This window comes from Bubalus bubalis, chromosome 7 (genome assembly GCF_019923935.1).
Source record: "Bubalus bubalis isolate 160015118507 breed Murrah chromosome 7, NDDB_SH_1, whole genome shotgun sequence".
Taxonomy (NCBI): Eukaryota; Metazoa; Chordata; class Mammalia; order Artiodactyla; family Bovidae; genus Bubalus; species Bubalus bubalis.
Window position 1 is genome coordinate 98101924 of NC_059163.1, and position 19310 is coordinate 98121233.

Here is a 19310-nt window from a genome sequence, read left to right on the forward strand (position 1 = left end):
TAGGAGAACAAACAATAGGAAAAATGAATCCAGAAATACATCTTCAAATTGCATTTTGACTATTCTTTGTCTGATTAAAAATCTCTAATGGTTTTCTTCCTGATAGCTCAGTGGGTAAAGAATCTTTCAAAAGCCTGCAAAGCAGGAGACACAGGAGGCACAGATTCTATCCCTGGGTTGGGAAGAACCCCTGGAGAAGGAGATGGCAACCCACTCCAGGATTTTTGCCTGGAGAATCCCATGGACAGTGGAGCCTGGTGGGCTACAGTCCAAATCTCTGCTCAGAAATACAAGACAAGTAATAAAACCGATCAAAGGTACATGAAACTTGAATCACTTCCTTCTCTGGGGGTAGAATTAAGAATCAGTACAAATAAAATGGAAATAAAGGCTATATGGAAAGCCCATATATTTGCAAGTCAATCCTCTTTAACGGAGAATGGTTATAGCTCTCAATCTAAATAAGCATTTTTTTTCCTTGACTTACAATTATGGAATATTTGAGCTGGAAATGACCTTGGAGATCATATACTTAAATTTCTTCACTGTTCACAGGAGGGAATTCCTTTAGCACTAGGGAAAATGAGCTCTCATGAAGTGATTACTTAATAAAAGAATCCAACTCCTGCTCCTGCCCTATCTAGAACTATTTCTCTTATACCACACTGCCACAGTCCAGTAGGAAAAAGGAAAGAGAATAAGCAGCCTTTCGAGAGAGGTAAGACCTTAGGCATTTTTGAGTAATAAACCTCTCCCTAACGTTCATAAGAAATGCAAGATCGGAATCAAAAATTTACAGCCATTAAAAGTCAGTAATGAAGTATATTTGGGAAGCTTGATGTACTGCAGCTCACAGGGTTGCAAAGTGTCGGACACGGCTTAGTGACTGAACAACAATGAAGTATATGTACATGGAGTTCATGACTGAGGTAGGATGTGAAGGAAGGTTTGTAGTACAAATGTGCCTAGCATTGTGAACCTCTGAGAGTTTCTTACTTTCATAAACATCAGATTCATTTATTCAGTTTTATAAATAAATAGCAGTATAATTTTTAAAAGGGAAGATTTCATTTCTGTCTTATTTGTATACTTATACTATAGGTTTTCACTTATTTTTTTAAATAGCACTAGGAAAAAAGGTATCACTCTTTTTTCATTTTTTTAAACCCTAAGTATCAGTTGTGTCACATGCATCAGGAACTAAAACTACGTGAAGAAACTGAGTATGCAAAGATGAAAAACACAATGCCATGCCCTAACGATGAGACAGTGGAGGGTAGATGGCTTGCTGCTGCTGCTGCTGCTAAGTCGCTTCGGTCGTGTCCAACTCTGTGTGACCCCATAGACAGCAGCCCATCAGGCGCTCCCGTCCCTGGGATTCTCCAGGCAAGAACACTGGAGTGGGTTGCCATTTCCTTCTCCAATGGAGGAAAGTGAAAAGTGAAAGTGAAGTCGTTCAGTCGCGTCCGACTCCTAGCGACCCCATGGACTGCAGCCTACCAGGCTCCTCTGTCCATGGGATTTTCCAGGCAAGAGTACTGGAGTGGGGTGCCATCGCTTTCTCCGGGTAGATGGCTTACTGTGTGTTTAAAGAAGGTTCCATCCTGGGTGGCTGGAACACAGGAATAATGGAGGAAATTAAGGAGACAAGGAGGCATGCTGTGGAGGAGTCAGTGTTGGAAAATATGTAGGACCCTGAAGCCCTGTGTGTTTATCAACCTTTTGAGAGAAGCAAGGACTTTCAAAAAAAAAGGAAAAGTTAAGAGGCCTGGAAGTTCCCAGTTTCTTTCAGTAGCAAGAATCTTCTGAAGACCTCTTTAAGGGAGATAACCACTAATGCTTAAGCTTTAACTTAATGAAGAAACCAATCTGTAAAGGAACTAAAAAAAAAAAAATTGGGAAATTCCTCATGATGTGAGAGTTCTCTTAGTCCATATCCTCCACTTCAACCCTATTTGGCTGCACAGTGTATTAAATATTTGTAGGCAGTAAACCAAAGATTGGATAATACATACAATTTAATAAAAAGTGGCAATGAAGCACACCTAACACGAAGATGAAAATAAGATTTCAATAGGTATAAAGTAAAACATGCACGATGATAAACATATTCATCACAATATACCTTTTAATCAATAAGAACTACAACTAATAAAAACTCCAAAACCTCTCTTGATAAACATGAGCCTAACGCTTTGATCAATAATTGCTATTATAGTTTAGCATTCTGACCTAGTTTGGTTTTTATATTATATCTAGTTGTTCCTATATAAAGTTAAATTTATTGTTGCCCCTAGATAATTTTGTAAATAAGATGGAAGTCTCAAAGGTTTAATTATCTCAGTTAAATAGGAGTTACTAGTTTTTCTAGCACTAATACTTGAATTCTAATTATCTTCCCAAATAGGGCTTTGGATTTTTTCATCCGAATTCACTGTTCTAGGTGATGGTCTGGAAATTTCCCTTTATGAGGCTATGTGCTGGGGTTTAGTATTTACGCAAAACAATACAAAATGATTTAGGAAGCAATTAGGTAAGCTGGTTTAGCTAAAGTCTTCTGAAACCTAATAGACATCTTCACAATAAACTAAGAAAATAAAATTTCTCATTATCATTTCTTTCCTCAAATTCACAGAATGATCATTTTGCTATGTGCCCTACAGTTTTTAAATGATAATAGAAAGTCTCTTACCACAAATTTGAGGATTACTGAAAACTAAAATCCATAGATTTCTCATTACTGTTCCTTTCCTCAAATTTCCAGAATGTTAAGCTTTGAAATGATTATAGGAAGTATCTAATTACTAATTTTAAGGATTACTTAAATCACATCTGCCATTAACATTTACAAGAAAACTCAAGATAGCTCTTTTAGTATATCATTTCAGCTAAGGAAAGATATAAACATTTGAATGCAGAGTTCCAAAGAATAGCAAGAAGAGATAAGAAAGCCTTCTTCAGTGATCAATGCAAAGAAATAGAGGAAAACAACAGAATGGGAAAGACTAGAGATCTCTTCAAGAAAATCAGAGATACCAGAGGAACATTTCATGCAAAGATGGGCTCAATAAAGGACAGAAATGGTATGGACCTAACAGAAGCAGAAGATATTAAGAAGAGATGGCAAGAATACACAGAAGAACTGTACAAAAAAGATATTCACGACCCAGATAATCACGATGGTGTGATCACTCACCTAGAGCCAGACATCCTGGAATGTGAAGTCAAGTGGGCCTTAGAAAGCATCACTACGAACAAAGCTAGTGGAGGTGATGACATTCCAGTTGAGCTATTCCAAATCCTGAAAGATGATGCTGTGAAAGTGCTGCACTCAATATGCCAGCAAATTTGGAAAACTGAGCAGGGGCCACAGGATTGGAAAAAGGTCAGTTTTCATTCCAATCCCAAAGAAAGGCAATGCCAAAGAATGCTCCAACTACTGCACAATTGCACTCATCTCACACGCTAGTAAAGTAATGCTCAAAATTCTCCAAGCCAGGCTTCAGCAATATGTGAACCATGAACTTCCTGATGTTCAAGCTGGTTTTAGAAAAGGAAGAGGAACCAGAGATCAAATTGCCAACATCCGCTGGATCATCAAAAAAGCAAGAGAGTTCCAGAAAAACATCTATTTCTGCTTTATTGACTATGCCAAAGCCTTTGACTGTGTGGATCACAATAAACTGTGGACAATTCTGAAAGAGATGGGAATACCAGACCACCTGACCTGCCTCTTGAGAAACCTATATGCAGGTCAGGAAGCAACAGTTAGAACTGGACATGGAACAACAGACTGGTTCCAAATAGGAAAAGGAGTACGTCAAGGCTGTATATTGTCACCCTGCTTATTGAACTTCTATGCAGAGTACATCATGAGAAACACTGGACTGGAAGAAACACAAGCTGGAATCAAGATTGCCGGGAGAAATATCAATCACCTCAGATATGCAGATGACACCACCCTTATGGCAGAAAGTGAAGAGGAACTCAAAAGCCTCTTGATGAAAGTGAAAGAGGAGAGTGAAAAAGTTGGCTTAAAGCTCAACATTCAGAAAACGAAGATCATGGCATCCAGTCCCATCACTTCATGGCAAATAGATGGGGAAACAGTGGAAACAGTGTCAGACTTTATTTTTCTGGGCTCCGAAATCACTGCAGATGGTGATTGCAGCCATGAAATTAAAAGACACTTACTCCTTGGAAGGAAAGTTATGACCAACCTAGATAGCATATTCAAAAGCAGAGACATTACTTTGCCAACAAAGGTTCGTCTAGTCAAGGCTATGGTTTTTCCTGTGGTCATGTATGGATGTGAGAGTTGGACTGTGAAGAAGGCTGAGCACTGAAGAATTGATGCTTTTGAACTGTGGTGTTGGAGAAGACTCTTGAGAGTCCCTTGGACTGCAAGGAGATCCAACCAGTCCATTCTGAAGGAGATCAGCCCTGGGATTTCTTTGGAAGGAATAATGCTAAAGCTGAAACTCCAGTACTTTGGCCACCTCATGCGAAGAGTTGACTCATTGGAAAAGACTGATGCTGGGAGGGATTGGGGGCAAGAGGAGAAGGGGACGACAGAGGATGAGATGGCTGGATGGCATCACTGACTCGATGGACGTGAGTCTGAATGAACTCTGGGAGCTGGTGATGGACAGGGAGACCTGGCATGCTGCGATTCACGGGGTCGCAAAGAGTCGGACACGACTGAGCGACTGAACTGAACTGAACTGAAGCGACCGATCTGATCTGATCAGCTAAGTCGGTAGAATATTAAAAAACACACACAACCCTTAAATCTACTGGTATATGTCCTCACAGATATACAATAAGTTTGGTGAATAAAATTCCAATGTATGTTGTTCTTTGAGTAGAGATGGTCAGTGGACTATCCGCGACATACACAAATTTCCCAGTTTAAGTAGTTGAGAAGCACATGAAAGAAACAGTAGTGTTGTATGCTGGAGAGGAAAAGCACAACTTTTTGCAACTTTCAGAATATAACCTACATGAGAGCAAAGCAAAATGTCAAAAGGAGCAAACAAAAGCCCATAAGGAGAAGCACAATGTGGGTTGGGACACGTCCTCTGAGGCCAAGTAACCCTAAAACACACCAAGGTTCCTTTGTGACCCTGCAGTTCCTTCCTTTTAATCAAGGGTGGAGTCTGATTTTTACCATCTCAGCAAATTCATGGTAGGGACACCTCACATGGTCTGGATGCCAATGGATGAGATGAAACCCATTGGTCCAAGATGTAAAGGAAACTGAGTGACACGCAGCTTTCCCTTCCATCAGGATTGTGATGGTGTCACTTGGTCTGGTCTGAAATCTGAGTCTCAGAATTTGTTTACTTTAAATCCACAACATGTATAGGTCTTCTTATGTCAGCAGCAGAAACTCTAAAATATCTTAAGTTGTATATATTAATCCAAATCTCTTAATGTTTCTTGCCAAGCTGTAGTCTACTGTCATCAACTTAGAATAATTCTACCTCAGGACTCAGACCTCAGGTTTAAAGTGTCTCCCAGGAGTGAAAACCTGAATCAAGCTGTGACTGCCTGCAGTCCCCCTTTCACTAGGCACCAGGGCTCAGTGGACAGAACCCTTCCTCACCTCTCATTTCTGACACTAAGGGTAGCAATGAAACAGATTATTTTTCTAGTTATCGAAAAACTACTCAAAAAAAGTTTGTGTTCATTCAAAGCTACAGAAGAAATCATGACTTGGATATTTGAAACATTCTGAAAAACTGTTTGGGTCATAAATTACATTTCATTTTCACTATACACAAAATATATTTTTTTTGCTCCCCAAAGGCAAAATCAACAGAAAAATGTGTTTGGGGGACTACTTTACTTCTATGCTGACTGAATACCTTATAATGCAATATAATGCTTCATTAGTCCTTTTGTAACGAATAAAGTTTTTAAAGTAGAATAAGGTAGACATCACAGGAAAATGAACAAAATCTGTATTTCAAGCTGTTACTTTTATTTTTGCTTTGCAATTACAATATAGACATTTCATCAAATGTCCTCAGGCTCCTCAGTTTGACAAATGGTATTTTACTCTCTATTCTCTAGGATATTTTAACCTTTTCCATTGTTCTAAAATATATCATTCATAAAGGAGAATTCTAATAGAAAAAATATGTGTCACACAAAACAAATAACAAAGCCACCAATTCCAAACTAGTTTAAACAGTAAGGCTTCCTGACAACCTGTCATCATTATCGTTGATGGTTTTGTTACAAACCTAAGGCAGTGTTTTGTGGTAAATCTAAAGATGACATGCACAGTTCAACTACCTCTTTCTTCACCTTTCCTCTGGTCTACCTACTCCTTCCCCCAGAAAAACCAAGGTAATTAAGCAAGGTTGTAATTCTAATTATCAAATAGCTGTTAAATGAAATGACAGTTTTTTCAGTGAAGATTTGATGTAATAAGCATATAAAGAAGTTCCACATTAAACAAGCTTTCTACTAAAAGTGGATCATGTAACAACAACAAAAAAAAATGCAGAAATTAAACGAATGGCTTACAATGAATCAAAATGCACATTTTACCTTCTCTGTCCATCAGGGCAGGGCACTCACAGTATCTACCATACACTGGAAAATGTCCAGACTGAGGGCCCTGGACAGGACTGTAAACTCCACAGCAAGTCATCACTACCAAATACCACTGTGTCACACCAGTGAAAAAACCCTGAAAACTCCTCTTTGTAGAGTTTCCAGAAAAGTTTAGCTTTTCTGGAATTTCAAACAAATGTTATTAATTTAAAGAAATAACTTTCACTGTCAGAAGAGAGTGATAAATGAAACTAAGAAAAAAAATACACCAAGCTTGGAAATGTCCTCATGAAAACAATAATTTCCAGGTTAACACCACACACTTCTGTTTAGGTGGTATTCTTGACTTGTCTGAATCCTTAACTTCAAAACTTTATTTTGTATCACCTACATTTGGCTAAAGAGAAAATTCATTGTTTAAGAGTTCTCTTTAATCCTTTTGTCTTTATTTGGTCTGTAACAGCTTTAAAATGAGCCCATCAGAGTAGCCTTAATACTTTGTAATGGATAACCTGTTGTGACATCATCTGAAATGACTTGACGGATACTAACTAATTTATCTACATTTCTGCATCACAGAGGTCAATTTCTTCCTTTCCTATTGATCACTAATTCATTTTATTCAACCAGCATTCAGACTTTATACTAAAGTATGCATTCATTTATTCTACATTAGCTCTTAGGCTTATTACAGACTTCATGGAAAGATCAACTTACCTGGTACACATCATCTCGGGGACCTGCAGCTCCCAACAGGCATTTCATAGCCTCCGGGGTTGTATAGTATTTAATCTCTGCTGTGGCCTTAATGATTCCGTCACAGTAGACATCAACATTGACAGAGCCAGCGGGAAAATCTGAAAAAACACAGATACGAGGAGCTGAGTATATAAATGCATGTACCATATTATTACATCTCATAGAGAATATGAAGTGAGGTTTTAAGAATTCATAACAATTTTACTAACTTTTAACATGTAATTGTTTTCTTTTTTATCTTTAGCTGTTAGAAATCACAAAACAAAATGTATACTTTTGCACGTAATTGCTTAAAAAAACTTAACAGATAAAGACATACATTAAAATTATAATAAAAGCAAAGCAATAAATCTTTTCTCCTTACCCTCTAACCTCCATTTTTTTTTTTGGTAATCTATAATCATTTCTATGTAATATTTCAGAATTTAGAACAGTAACGTTATTCATTAAAAGTTAGGGATTTGTTATTAATCTGAGAAAGAAAGTTCCCAATAATTTTTGGAAAGTTTTAAAAAATTGTTTGGTAAAAGAAAGAGTAGAGTTGATTGAAATTACAAAAACTTTTATTCAACTGATTACAATGAAAAACCCTCAGGAAAGGAAGGTTTAGTACCCTGTTACTTGAATGCCATTTATACCAACCATTCAGCCTTTTTGTGAACAAGCTGTTCAAAGTGACTGATGGATATACCGCATTGTAAATTCTGCTGTAACACATCAACAAATATACAGTTACCTAAGACTGCTGTGCCCTCCATGGAAGGATAACGCCAAATAATCCCTTCAAAGGAAAGTTGTGTTTTATTGTAACAAAAGTAAACAAATTTCAGCTTTTTAAACTCATTCACAGAGCACGCTTCAAACACTCTCACTCTTTGTCACAGAGAGATTTCCTAGATTCTCCTGAAAAATTGTCACCCAAACTTCTGGGGTTTGGAATAAGCCATTAAGTACAAGCCATCTGATGAAACCACCTGATGAAACGTTATATTTTAAAGTTCTAAAGGTTTAAGCATTCAGTTCAGTTCAGTTCAGTCACTCAGTCGTGTCCGACTCTTTGCGACCCCATGAATCGCAGCACGCCACGCCTCCCTGTCCATCACCAACTTCTGGAGTTTACCCAAACTCATGTCCATTGAGTCGGTGATGCCATCCATCCATCTCATCCTCTTCTCCTCCTGCCCCCCAATCCCTCCCAGCATCAGGGTCTTTTCCAGTGAATCAACTCTTTGCATGAGGTGGTCAAAGTACTGGAGTTTCAGCTTCAGCATCAGTCCTTCCAATGAAAACCCAGGACCGATCTCCTTTAGAATGGACTGGCTGGATCTCCTTGCAGTCCAAGGGACTCTCAAGAGTCTTCTCCAACACAACCATTCAAAAGCATCAATTCTTTGGCACTCAGCTTTCTTCACAGTCCAACTCTCACATCCATACATGACCACTGGAAAAACCACAGCCTTGACTAGATGGACCTTTGTTGGCAAAGTAATGTCTCTGCTTTTGAATACACTATCTAGGTTGGTCTTAACTTTCCTTCCAAGGAGTAAGCATCTTTTAATTTCATGGCTGCAGTCACCATCTGAAGTGATTTTGGAGCCCAAAAAAGATAAAGTCTGACACTGTTTCCACTGTTTCCCTATCTATTTGCCATGAAGTGATGGGACCAGCGGCCATGATCTTTGTTTTCTGAATGTTGAGCTTTAAGTCAACTTTTTCACTCTCCTCTTTCACTTTCATCAAGAGCCTTTTTAGTTCCTCCTCACTTTCTGCCATAAGGGTGGTATCATCTGCATATCTGAGGTGATTGATATTTCTCCCGGCAATCTTGATTCCAGCTTGTGTTTCTTCCAGCCCAGCGTTTCTCATGATGTACTCTGCATAGAAGTTCAATAAGCAGGGTGACAATATACAGCCTTGACGTACTCCTTTTCCTATTTGGAACCAGTCTGTTGTTCCATGTCCAGTTCTAACTGTTGCTTCCTGACCTGCATATAGGTTTCTCAAGAGGCAGGTCAGGTGGTCTGGTATTCCCATCTCTTTCAGAATTTTCCACAGTTTATTGTGATCCACACAGTCAAAGGCTTTGGCTGGCATAGTCAATAAAGCAGAAATAGATGTTTTTCTGGAACTCTCTTCCTTTTTCCATGATCCAGCGGATGTTTAAGCATGAGTTTTACTTTATCTCCTGAAGAGGTTACAGGACCTCTCACAATATTGCTTAGGGAAATTTGAAGCCAAAATAGCAATCTTAGATTTAACTAGATCAAGAAGCTGAAGTTCTTCTTCTCATATTGCTTGACCAGACATTTAAACTACATTATTAAAAAAAAATGTAGAAAAGTTCTCCCTTACAAAAATAAGTATTCATCCAATAGAAATGTAACAGAAATCTCAAAAAACTGGAAGCAGTAAAGTATACCTCATCAGTTACAGTTGTGTGTGTATATAGTTAAGGGGTTCTGGAGTTATTGGAGTGAAATGAAATCAATTTAAGTAGATTTCACAAAGACGATTTTGAAAGCAAATATTGGTTTTGTTTATCAGTAAACAAATCAGGAGTTTTACGATGGGATGTTAACCTTCTGAAAAGTCAGATGATAAAGCATGAAGGATACATGGTAAGAATATTGCTTAGTATAGGATATTTAAAATACTCTAATTTCTTTAGAATTTAACATGAGAATAAACTGATATATTCCTGATGTCTTGAGTCATTAGTTGACTCAAAATTTTACCATTAGATCAATTGATAATGATGTTGATTTTAGAGAAATCCTCCAAAGAGATGCCATTTGAAGTACTGCTTTTGCTGTATATATTTTCATATCTATTGAATGTCAATCAATATTGAATTTTCAATAAATTTTATTGAATTTATTCAATCAAGGCCTAATTACTGTTTCCACTGATAAATCAGAAAGAACTTTTATGGCTTCCTCTGGTACAAAGACCCTCCTTAGTAACATATTAATTGAATTGGCTTTTTCCTGACCAGTACTCTGTGGTCATTATGATGTCTACATTGTATAACTATTCAGTAAAAATAAAAACCAATTAATTTAAAGACTCAACAGAAGAGAGGGAAAGTGAGTTCTGTTGTTTACTATCTAGACAAAGTAGGCAAGTGACATTTAACACCAGAATTACACACAAATGCAGGTCAAGATCACCAAACTAAGGAAGCATATGAGGGTCAGTTATGAAGATGAACAAGGATGTATCATGGAAGGAAAAGATGGAACTCCCTACCTGCATCAGACATAGATACATAATAAAATATACTTACAGAGGAGAAATGGTTAAAAACGAACTGTATTTAAATTTTAAATATCAAGTTCTAGGCCATTCAAGAATCTCTGACAACCCTCTCTGTCTCCACTATTTAAGTGGTCTACCCTTCCAGGTGGGGCTTCCCTAGTGGCCCAGATGGTAAAGATTCTGCCTGCAATGCGGGAGACCCAAGTTTGATCCCTGGGTCAGGAAGATCCCCTGGAGAAGGGAAAGGCTACCCACTCCAGTATTCTGGCCTGGAGCATTCCATGGATGGAGGAGCCTGGTGGGCTACTGTCCAAGGAGTCACAAGAAGTCAGATGCTACTAAGTGACACACACACACACACACACATCTTTCCAGGGGAGGAACAAACTAATTTATGGGAAATATAATCCAAAGGCATTTCTGAATATCAAAACTATATTCACTATTTCCATAAAATATATATATTTCACAAATCCATTGACTTAATTGCTTTTTGCTTTCTGTTTTCCTTTGTCTAAGAAGTTGTGTTCCTTTATTAACCAAATTTAGCACTTTACAACATAGTAAACTTTGAATCAACCCACATAAAGCTTCTATAGGAACAGAAATAAACATAACACTGTTAATTGGAAATTATTATTAAATAAATATTGGTGGCTTCAAAATCTTAGTCACACCTAAAAATTACTACCAATTTAATACATGTTTAAAACCTGAATTATGATATTTAGAATAATTTCTTAACAGTTGTTATTTTTCTAAGTATGTCCGGCATACTTAGCACATCCTAAAGTATTTCCTTGTTTTTTAAATGAAATATGAAATTATAATTTACATTATCCAGAACACAGCTTCTTAATTAATCAAGAAATTCTGTCTCTTTGTGGATACATTTTACATTCCTTTCAACTTTTAATCAATTGTCCCCCTGCTGTGTAAAATAATTTTCTGCCTGAGATGCAGGTACCAGAGGAATACTTTCTTCTTTCTGAGTTAAAATTATTTTATTTTTCATTTAAAGCCTTCACATGTATTTTTATAAGTTTTGGCAAAAGGGGACTATAGAAGCTTCGAATTCCTATAACACAAAACAGTACCTGTCAGAGATGAATCTGTGGACATCATTAGGAAGGTGTGAGTTTTAGAAAGTGAAGTCACATAAGCACTTTTTCTAGAGTGGAAAGAGACCAACAGAGAGAGGCCATCTCCTGAATTTGAAACATCAGTATTCTTCAAAAGAACCCTGAGAGTAGAGAAGCGTCCCTGGTATGTTTCCACTTCAAGGTTAGATCCTGCATTTTAATTTGGTATTCAAAGAAGCAGAACAAAAAAAATTTTAAACTTTAAATATGTTTAGACTAGTATTGGATGGAATGAGGTACTAATTGAGATCATTTCCTGCCCTGGAAGTCATCAGTAGGTACAGGAATTATACGTGAGATATTCAGAACTGGGAGTGCTCCTGAGCATGGTTGCCCAAGAGTGAATGGGGACAAATTTTATATCAAGGGATGTGAACACAGGAGGAGGGAGTGGGCAATATGAGGAGTACAGTTTTTATAGAGAAAGATGCTTCAATTCTCTCCCAAAAGGAAGAGAAGTAAGTTTTAAAGCCACTCAATGAGATTTGCTAGAGGGAGAGACTGATACTTTGTTCCTCAGCTGGATGTCTCAGTGGTGTCTCATATATTATCTCCCTTATCTCCATTCTGTACATGAGTACTTAAAATACAAGTACAGAAGTTGTTTTATCAGTAAGAAAACTGAGCACAGAAAGATCAAGAGACTTGTCTAAAGTTTCCCAGTAAATGGTTCAATACAGAATAAAAACAGCTCTTTTGGCCACCAGTTAAGTATTTCCTTAACTTCACTGCAGATTCTGCACAGATAGCTAGCCTGCAAGAGCACACTGGGTACCCCCTCTTACTCTGCAGCTGGTGTAGAGAAAAGAGAACTCCAGTGTACAGTCAGTGCTGTCCAGTCAAACTTCCCGAGATGATGGATATGTTCCAATGAAGCACCTGAAATATGCTTAGTGCAACTGAGTTCTAAACTTTATTTAATTATAATAAAGTTTAAATAACCAGATGTGGCCGGTGGCTACCATATTGGCTGGTGCAGCTGCAAAACAGTTTCTCCAACTATGGTTTGTGACCCACTAGTTCATCATGGACAGAGTGGTCTGGTGGGCTGCAGTCCATTGGGTCGCTAGGAGTCGGACACGACTGAGTGACTTCACTTTATTTTTTCACTTTCATGCATTGGAGAAGGAAATGGCAACCCACTCCAGTGTTCTTGCCTGGAGAATCCCAGGGACGGAGGAGCCTGGTGGGCTGCTGTCTATGGGGTCGCACAGAATCGGACACGACTGAAGTGACTTAGCGGCAGCAGCAGCAGTTCATCATGACATGAATTTAGGAGGTTCTGAATAACAGTGAAAAAAATGAAAAGAAAAAATATGTTTCTCTCTACTTACAGTACCCATATGTTCTTGCATGTTGTGTACTTTTCCATTACAACCCATAACATATTAATCATAGTTGTATAAAATTTCCTGTCTGATAATTCCAACATCTGTGTCACACTTGTCTGGTCTGATGTGCATTTTATCACTCTGGACTATTTTTTCCTTGCTTTCTGGCATGTCTTGTAATTTCTTGTCTAAAAGCAGTATGTTGTTTGGGGTGAAAAGTGAAAGTGAAGTCTCTCAGTCGTGTCCAACTCCTTGTGACCCTATGGACTGTAGCCTACCAGGCTTCTCTGACCATGGGATTCCTCAGGCAAGAATACTGCAGTGGGTTGACATTTCCTTCTCTAGGGGATCTTCCCAACCCAGGGATTGAATCTGGGTCTACCATACTGCAGGCAGATTTTTTACTGACTGAGCCACCAGGGTTATTTGTTTGGGGTATAAGAAGTAAAACAGGTAAGGGTGTAGTGAGAGTAATCTATCTAGGAGTTGGACTGTATCTACTGTTCACTGTAGCTGTCAGTGCCAAAATCTTCGACTTCCTCTCTTGTCCTTGTCTTCTCTCTCGATCTGGTGCTTCCCTAAGTACGGTTCCTCAGAAAGACACTGCATCTTGCATTCTTTCAAGATGTAACTCACAGTCATTACACCGCTGTGGTAATCGTCAGGTTGGGCGGAGGGGGGCACTTTAATCTTATGAGTCTCAGTCTTTAGTGGGCCTGTGTCTTTTGCTGTGACCTCCACTAGCATTTCTGCCATGCCATAGCTTTCTTTCTCCCCCATTTAAATGACACAGAAAGGCTAGAGGGGGCTCCCTTCCTCAGGTAGGATGAGACTCTGGTAAAGTGTTTCCCCCTGAAAAGTAGACCTTCGTTATGGAGAACACATGGAGAGTATTTCCCCTTGATTATGCTTCCTCTGACCCAGCAGAATCTTCCAGAACTTTCTCAGATCTTCACTGTGTGAATCTGATGGGATTCCTGGAGATAAATTCCACACAATTATAGGTGCCTCCTAAGACAACTCAGTGGTAAAGAATCCATTCACCTGTCAATGCAGGAGACTCAGGAGACTCAGGTTTGATCCCTGGGTTGAGAAGATCCCCTGGAGATGGGAATGGCAACCCACTCCAGTATTTTTGCCTTGAAAATCCCATGGACAGAGGAGCCTGGTGGGCTACGGTCCCCGGGGTCACAAAGAGTCGGACACGACTGAGCACACAGCACACATAAGATGGCAGCCTCCAGGGGTTTCTTACTTTCAAGCTAGTTCACACTTAGCCTTCAGCAATTCACGAGAATTACCGTTTAGGTGTTCTTACCAGTTTATGGCTCCAGAGACTTCTGCTCCAGGCAAGCAGATCTTAGATGTCACTGTCGATTTACCTTTCTCTCCACATGTTGTAATGGTTGTTTGCCCTCCAACTTCAGTTCTCCGAGTTCAAGAAAAGTCACCGATTTTCAGTTGTTCAGTTTTTTCTTGTTGTAAGAATGGGAGTGGCAACTTTCAAGGTCTTTACGTGTAATGGCTGAAACCATTAGTCTAAGTATTGCTTTTAAAACCTTTGTTTTCATTATGTATTCATGCATACATATTGCATCATAACGTAAAATGTAGTTCTTGCTAGGGTTCAAAAATTTTTAAGAAACAGTACTACGAGGCAGAGAAAGTAAGACTCTGGGGCCATTTCTGCTGAACCATGTCCCATCCATAGTCCCATACTTATTCATGGAACTATCCTATATATTGTTACGTAACAGGCAACGTTTTATAAGAAAATCTATCATTAACGTACAGAATACACTGGTTGAAAAAAAAGAGTTGGAGAGGTTTAATTAGCATACCTGGTAAATAATAGTTTATTTATTTTTACTATAAATTAGTTGTTCAATCACATAGATAATATTATAGTCTCATATATCTTGGAAATTATGGAATAACAGTTTTCTATTTTTCTGAAAAACATCTGAAATTTGACATTTTATTCTTTCCACTGCTCTTAGCTACTAGGTAAACTGAACATAAAATCTTAATGTGAATAATTTTATTTGACATTTTGATTTGGTATTTGGGAAGTATTACCTCAGTACTTCTTAATTTGCAATACTGATATTTCTGTAGTGATTTTAGTCTAACTAGATTTAGTTTAACTTCTAAACTAATTATAAATTACTGTTCATTAAATCATTTAAAAAATGTGACATAAGGAAGTAAGAGGCTTTGGAAGAAAAGCAAAAGGAACAGAATTCTTTCTCATTTCACTTCTGCATGTCCTTGTCCATGACAGGAAGCAGTGTCTAAGATGTTTATAAATGCTTCGCATAGAGTCTTCCCTTTCTATAATCCAACTCTGATCTAAGCTGTGTGAGGATATCCACAGAAGGGACACATACTTTACACAACACAACAGAAAAGATTTGTAAATGCTCTGTAAATGGATTTCACTAGAATTATATTCTAAAAAGAAAACAAAAAAGCTCTGGATGTGTTTGACATACTCTTTAATTTTTTACTACATTTCTGAATTCATAATAAGATTGAATATCTTTGTACTTTAAAATACTTAAATTAACATTTATAAAGTTTTATTCTCTGATTGTAAAAGGACACCATAAATTAAAAAACCAGCAAGTCCTACATTTATATCAAAACATTCAGAAATTAATATATTAGATTTTGATTTTAGTACAATTATCAAGACAAGTCTGTATATTTCACCTGCAATTTTAAATCTGATACGATTTATCATGTTGAAGCAAACTTGGATAATAAATGGTTAGGTTCATAATTTTTAAAAGGAAAAGAGGGAATATTGTATATAGATATGGTACCAAGATGATAAAATAGGGAAAAAGAACTATGCTATCCAAACAAGCAAAAACATACTCAGGGGCATGGCAGAAACAAAAAACAAAAAAAGAAGAAAATTACAAATGAAAATCCAAATGTTTGCTCATTCTGTTACAATAAAGCGAATGATTTTAGTTCCCTAATTTAATAGCTAACATTTAAAGTGCTCTTTGCTGACACAGTTGAAAGTACATGATATTACTGCCTGTCATTTCACCACATGGTACATAGGCTAATTTCTCATAATTTACACATTCATGCTTTTGCAAACTCAGATTAATAATAACAGCCTTGGATGTGTGAAAGCTAAACACAGGAAACACCTGCAGAACAATATTAGTTTCTGTAGAGAAGTGAAACCATTTACCAGAAATTTATTGAAAGAAACTCAGAATGATGTTTTATATTTATTAAAGTATAAAAAAATTCCTTACCTAAAGCTTTCATACTCCAGACACTTTTATTCCAGAGGGCTGGCTGTGTTCTAATGCATTTACTATTTGATGTAAATTCAACCTCCACAGCATCACTGGTTACTTCATCTCTCAAAATAATAAATATTTCACCAGGATTCTATACAATGAAAAATATAACTCAATTAGACATTTGAAACGTTTTCATTAACCAACCAAATACACTTATTAGTGATAAAGGTCCAACATGGTAATTAGTGTAAAGAACTCGTCTGCCAAGCAGGAGACCCGGGTTCGATCTCTTGGTGGGACAGATCCCTTGAAGGAGGAAATGGCAATCCACCTCAGTATTCTTGCCTGGGAAATCCCGAGGAGCATGATGGGCTACTGTCCATGGGGTTGCAAATGTAGGAGACAACTTAAAGCCACCACCACCATCGTGTCCACAGTTTCAGCCATATTCATAAACGAAATATGTAAAGGTGAGTCTCACAAGATTTTAAGTTTATCAACTCATGTCTATTGAATATTTATTTTCCCCCAGCACCATATTTTGCAAATGAATCGACTGAGTTCATAGCTGCTCACTTTTCCTTTCACCTCATCCCTGTGTGAGAGGTTCTTTGTGAAGGTAATGAGCATCATTTCACAGACCTGCAGGGAATGTAATTCAATTGCTAAAAAAATTCTTTTTTTTCCCCCAAATCCCTTTCCTTTACCTTTCTAGGACTTGGTGTATTTATCTATAAATAAGAGGATCAAACATGTTTAGCTTTAAGATCTCTTATACTTGAAATATGATTAATTGGTTTAGATGTCTAATACAGTTGACCCTTGAACAACATAACTTTTAGGAGCATCTACTGGCCCTCTGCACCATGGAAAATCCATATAAGATTGATAGTACACCCTCTGCAACAGCAGTATCCTGATTCAACCAACTGCAGATCATGCTGTACTGGGGTATTTACTACTGAGAAAAATCCATGTATAAGTGGACCCATGCAATCCAAAACCCCTATTGTTCAAGTGTCAAGTGTATTGTTAATCTTACCAATAAGAGATTCTTTTGTTACTCTTTATGATGAATACCAGTGAAGGCTGTTCGGCTGACTAGAGGTTATAAATCTAAAAGTTTCAAGATTTTATTAAGGTGGAAAAGCTAGGGAAGCCCAAATCTATGTATATAAGATTCAAATTGCCAACATCTGTTGGATAATAGAAAAAGCAATAGAATTCTAGAAAAAATATATATATTTCTGCTTCATTGTCTGTATTAAAAACATTGACTGTGTGGATCACAACAAACTGTGGGGAATTCTTAAAGTGACGGGAATATCAGACTACCTTGCCCGCTTCCAGAGAAACCTGTATGCAGGACAAGAAGAAACAGTTAGAACCAGACATGGAATGACTGGTTCAAAATTGGGAAAGGAGTATGTCAAGGCTGTATATCGTTACCCTGCTGATTTAACTTCTATACAGAATACATCATGTGCAATGCTGGACTGGATGAAACAGAAGCTGGAATGAAGATTTCCATGAGAAATATCAACAATCTCAGATATGCAGATGCTACCACCCTAATGGCAGAAAGCGAAAAGGAACTAAAGAGCATCTTGATGAAAATAAAAGAGGAGAGTGAAATATCTGGCTTAAAATTCAACATTCAGAAAACTAAGATCATAGCATCCAGTCCCATCACTTCATGGCAGATAGATGGGGAAGAAATGGAAACTGACAGATTTTATTTTCTCGGGCTCCAAAATCACTGCAGAGAGTGACTGTAGCCATGAAATTAAAAGACGCTTGCTCCTTGGAAGAAAAGCTATGGCAAACCTAGCCAGTGTATTGAAAAGCAGAGCCAGCACTTTGCTGACAAAGGTCCATATACAGTCAAAGCTATGATTTTTCCAATAGTCATGTATGGATGTGCGAGTTGGACCATAAAGAAAGCTGAGTGCTGAAGAATTGATGTTTATGAACTGTGGTGCTGGATAAGACTCTTGAGACTCCCTTGGATAGCAAGGAGATCAAACCAGTCAATCCTAAAGGAAACCAACCCTGAATATTCATTGGAAGGACTGATGCTGAAGTTGAAGTGCCAATACTTTGGCCACCTGATGGGAAGAGCTGACTTATTGGAAAAGACCCTGATGAGGGAAAGATTTAGGACAGGAAGAGAAGGGGATGACAGAGGATGAGACTGTTGGATGGCATCACAGACTCAATGGGTATGAGTTTGAACAAACTTCATGAGACAGTGAAGGACAGAGAAGCCTGGTGTGATGCAGTCCAGGGGGTTGCAAAGAGTTGGACGTGACTTAGCAACTGAACAACAACTACAAAGATATAAGGGGTTACTGAAAAACCTATTTGAAAAAAAAATCCTGAGAGAAAACTAAGGATAAAAGATTGGATTTAATACAGAGAAAAGGAAGGGATAAACATCTTTTGAGCATCTGTTTTATACTGGGTTTTCCAGGTGGAACAGTGGTAAAGAATCCACCTGCCAATTCAGGAGATGTAAGAGACATGGGTTCAATCCCTGGATCAGGAAGATTCCCTGGAGGAGAAAACGACACCCCACTCCAGTATTCTTGCCTGGCAGATTCCAGGGACAGAGGAGCCTAGTGAGCTACAGTCCATGAAATCACAAAGAGTTAGACAGGACTTACTGAGGGCTAATCACTTTTTATATAAAGCCATTTCCTTTAATCCTAACCAAAACACACACACACACACACATACCTCAAAAACCAATACGGAAGACTATTATATTTCTATTTTAAGACTAGAGTAATGAATACAAAGATTTACATTCTGAAAATCAATCAGAATTATTTAAATTAAACTCTGTACTACTGTTTACATGATGCTGTTTTAACCTTCAAAATAACTAAAATAAAATATATTTTATGATTATCTCAGATATCACCTTTCAAAGGCTTTCTTCAAAGTCAAACTGAATTTCAGTCTTTCACAAAATAAAC

The 19310-nt window shown here is 37.8% G+C and overlaps 1 protein-coding gene across 4 annotated transcripts in view; it reads right to left on the reverse strand.

Moving 5' to 3' along the window:
* The window catches only part of BANK1 (B cell scaffold protein with ankyrin repeats 1), a 317845-nt gene that overhangs the window by 204785 nt on the left and 93750 nt on the right, over positions 1 to 19310 (reverse strand). For all 4 annotated transcript variants that reach the window (XM_006070968.4, XM_006070969.4, XM_006070967.4 and 1 more), the window contains 2 exons: positions 16339 to 16477; positions 7285 to 7424 (listed from right to left, as the gene is read on the reverse strand). In XM_006070968.4, the coding sequence (XP_006071030.2) occupies positions 7285 to 7424; positions 16339 to 16477 (279 nt within the window). The remainder of the gene's footprint in view (positions 1 to 7284; positions 7425 to 16338; positions 16478 to 19310) is intronic.